The following is a 1,198-nucleotide window of genomic DNA, read 5'->3' as shown; positions in this document are numbered from 1 at the left end:
CCGGGCAGGCAGCGCCGGCCGGCGCGGGGCCGTGGGGCTCCCCTGGGGGGGACTTCAAGGCGAGGAGGAGGCCGGAGCGAAAGCCTCTGCCCATCGAGAGGACTAAAGGCTCAGAGATCTTATTTGGGATCGCACCGTGTTCCCTGGCCCTCTCTCAGTCGAGGAGGGACCTGTTCAGGTTGTTCCTCAAGCAGAGCAGTGGCCCTCGGCGACTTGTTACGAGTGAGTTTGTCCTCCAGGCCACAGCCCGGGGGGTCCCCGTGCACCACGTCAGAAGGAGAGAGCTGGATGCTCTCTGCAGAGGTCAGGTCCACCAGGGAGTTTGTTTGGAGGCCACTCCTCTCCGTTTCAAGAGTTTGGAGGATGCTGAAAAGCCTGATGTGGGGGATGAAAAGAGGCCGAACCGGCAGCTGATTTGGTTGGTGTTGGAGCAGATCCAGGACCCCATGAACCTGGGGGCAGTGCTGCGCTCTGCCTACTTCTTGGGGGTGGACAGAGTGGTGACGAGCCAGAGGAACAGGTACGGGGATGGTTATCTGCTCCTTCAGCTTCTCTCTTTCTTTTCCTGCTGGCTCCCACAGAGGTTTCTAGCCTGCGTTGCTCGACAGCCTCTTTAGAAGGTTTTCTAGGACTGAGCTTGAGAGCTGAATTTGGCTGGCTGCTGCTTTGTGTTGCGCTCTGCCAGGGAGGCTGTGGGACGTGGTATTCCAGGCTGGTAAGGAACCTCCCTGGGTACTTCTTGTTTTAACCCATTTTGTTGTCCATCTGTGCACAAAACTGTAACCTATTTCCTGGATTAATTTCTGAGCCCTCCTATTCTCCATAGGAAAATATATCCATGAGCGAGATCTGTAGTAGACTAGTTGGAATTGGGTTGCAGAGGCCAGAGAAGGAAATACAGAAACAAAAATTCTCCTGGATTTCCTTTTTTGCTCTCATACGACACTTTTCCTTTCTTTTTTCCTTGCAGCTGCCCCTTGACTCCAACGGTGAGCAAAGCTAGCTCAGGAGCCATGGAAGTCTTCGATGTCTACAGCACAGATGATCTCCGGAGCTTTTTGAAGGTAGAGTGATCCACTTTGGTTTTTTCCCCCCTTTGCTTTCAAGAAACCTCAGCTATTGCATTTGTTGAACAGAGAGGAGGTGCAGGAAAAGGACTCAGTTATTTGCAGTGCCCTGTGCTCCTGCTCTGCATTCC

The 1,198-nt window shown here is 53.4% G+C and overlaps 1 protein-coding gene across 1 annotated transcript in view; it reads left to right on the top strand.

The window, feature by feature from the left end:
• MRM1 (mitochondrial rRNA methyltransferase 1) overlaps positions 1 to 1,198 on the top strand; it is an 11,337-nt gene that overhangs the window by 2,222 nt on the left and 7,917 nt on the right. The window contains exons 2-3 of the mRNA XM_009633874.2: positions 9 to 520; positions 971 to 1,064. Of these exons, the coding sequence (XP_009632169.1) occupies positions 9 to 520; positions 971 to 1,064 (606 nt within the window). The remainder of the gene's footprint in view (positions 1 to 8; positions 521 to 970; positions 1,065 to 1,198) is intronic.

Source organism: Egretta garzetta, unplaced genomic scaffold (genome assembly GCF_000687185.1).
Source record: "Egretta garzetta isolate BGI_Z169 unplaced genomic scaffold, ASM68718v1 scaffold112, whole genome shotgun sequence".
NCBI lineage: Eukaryota > Metazoa > Chordata > Aves > Pelecaniformes > Ardeidae > Egretta > Egretta garzetta.
This window is presented reverse-complemented; position numbering and strand designations above follow the sequence as displayed.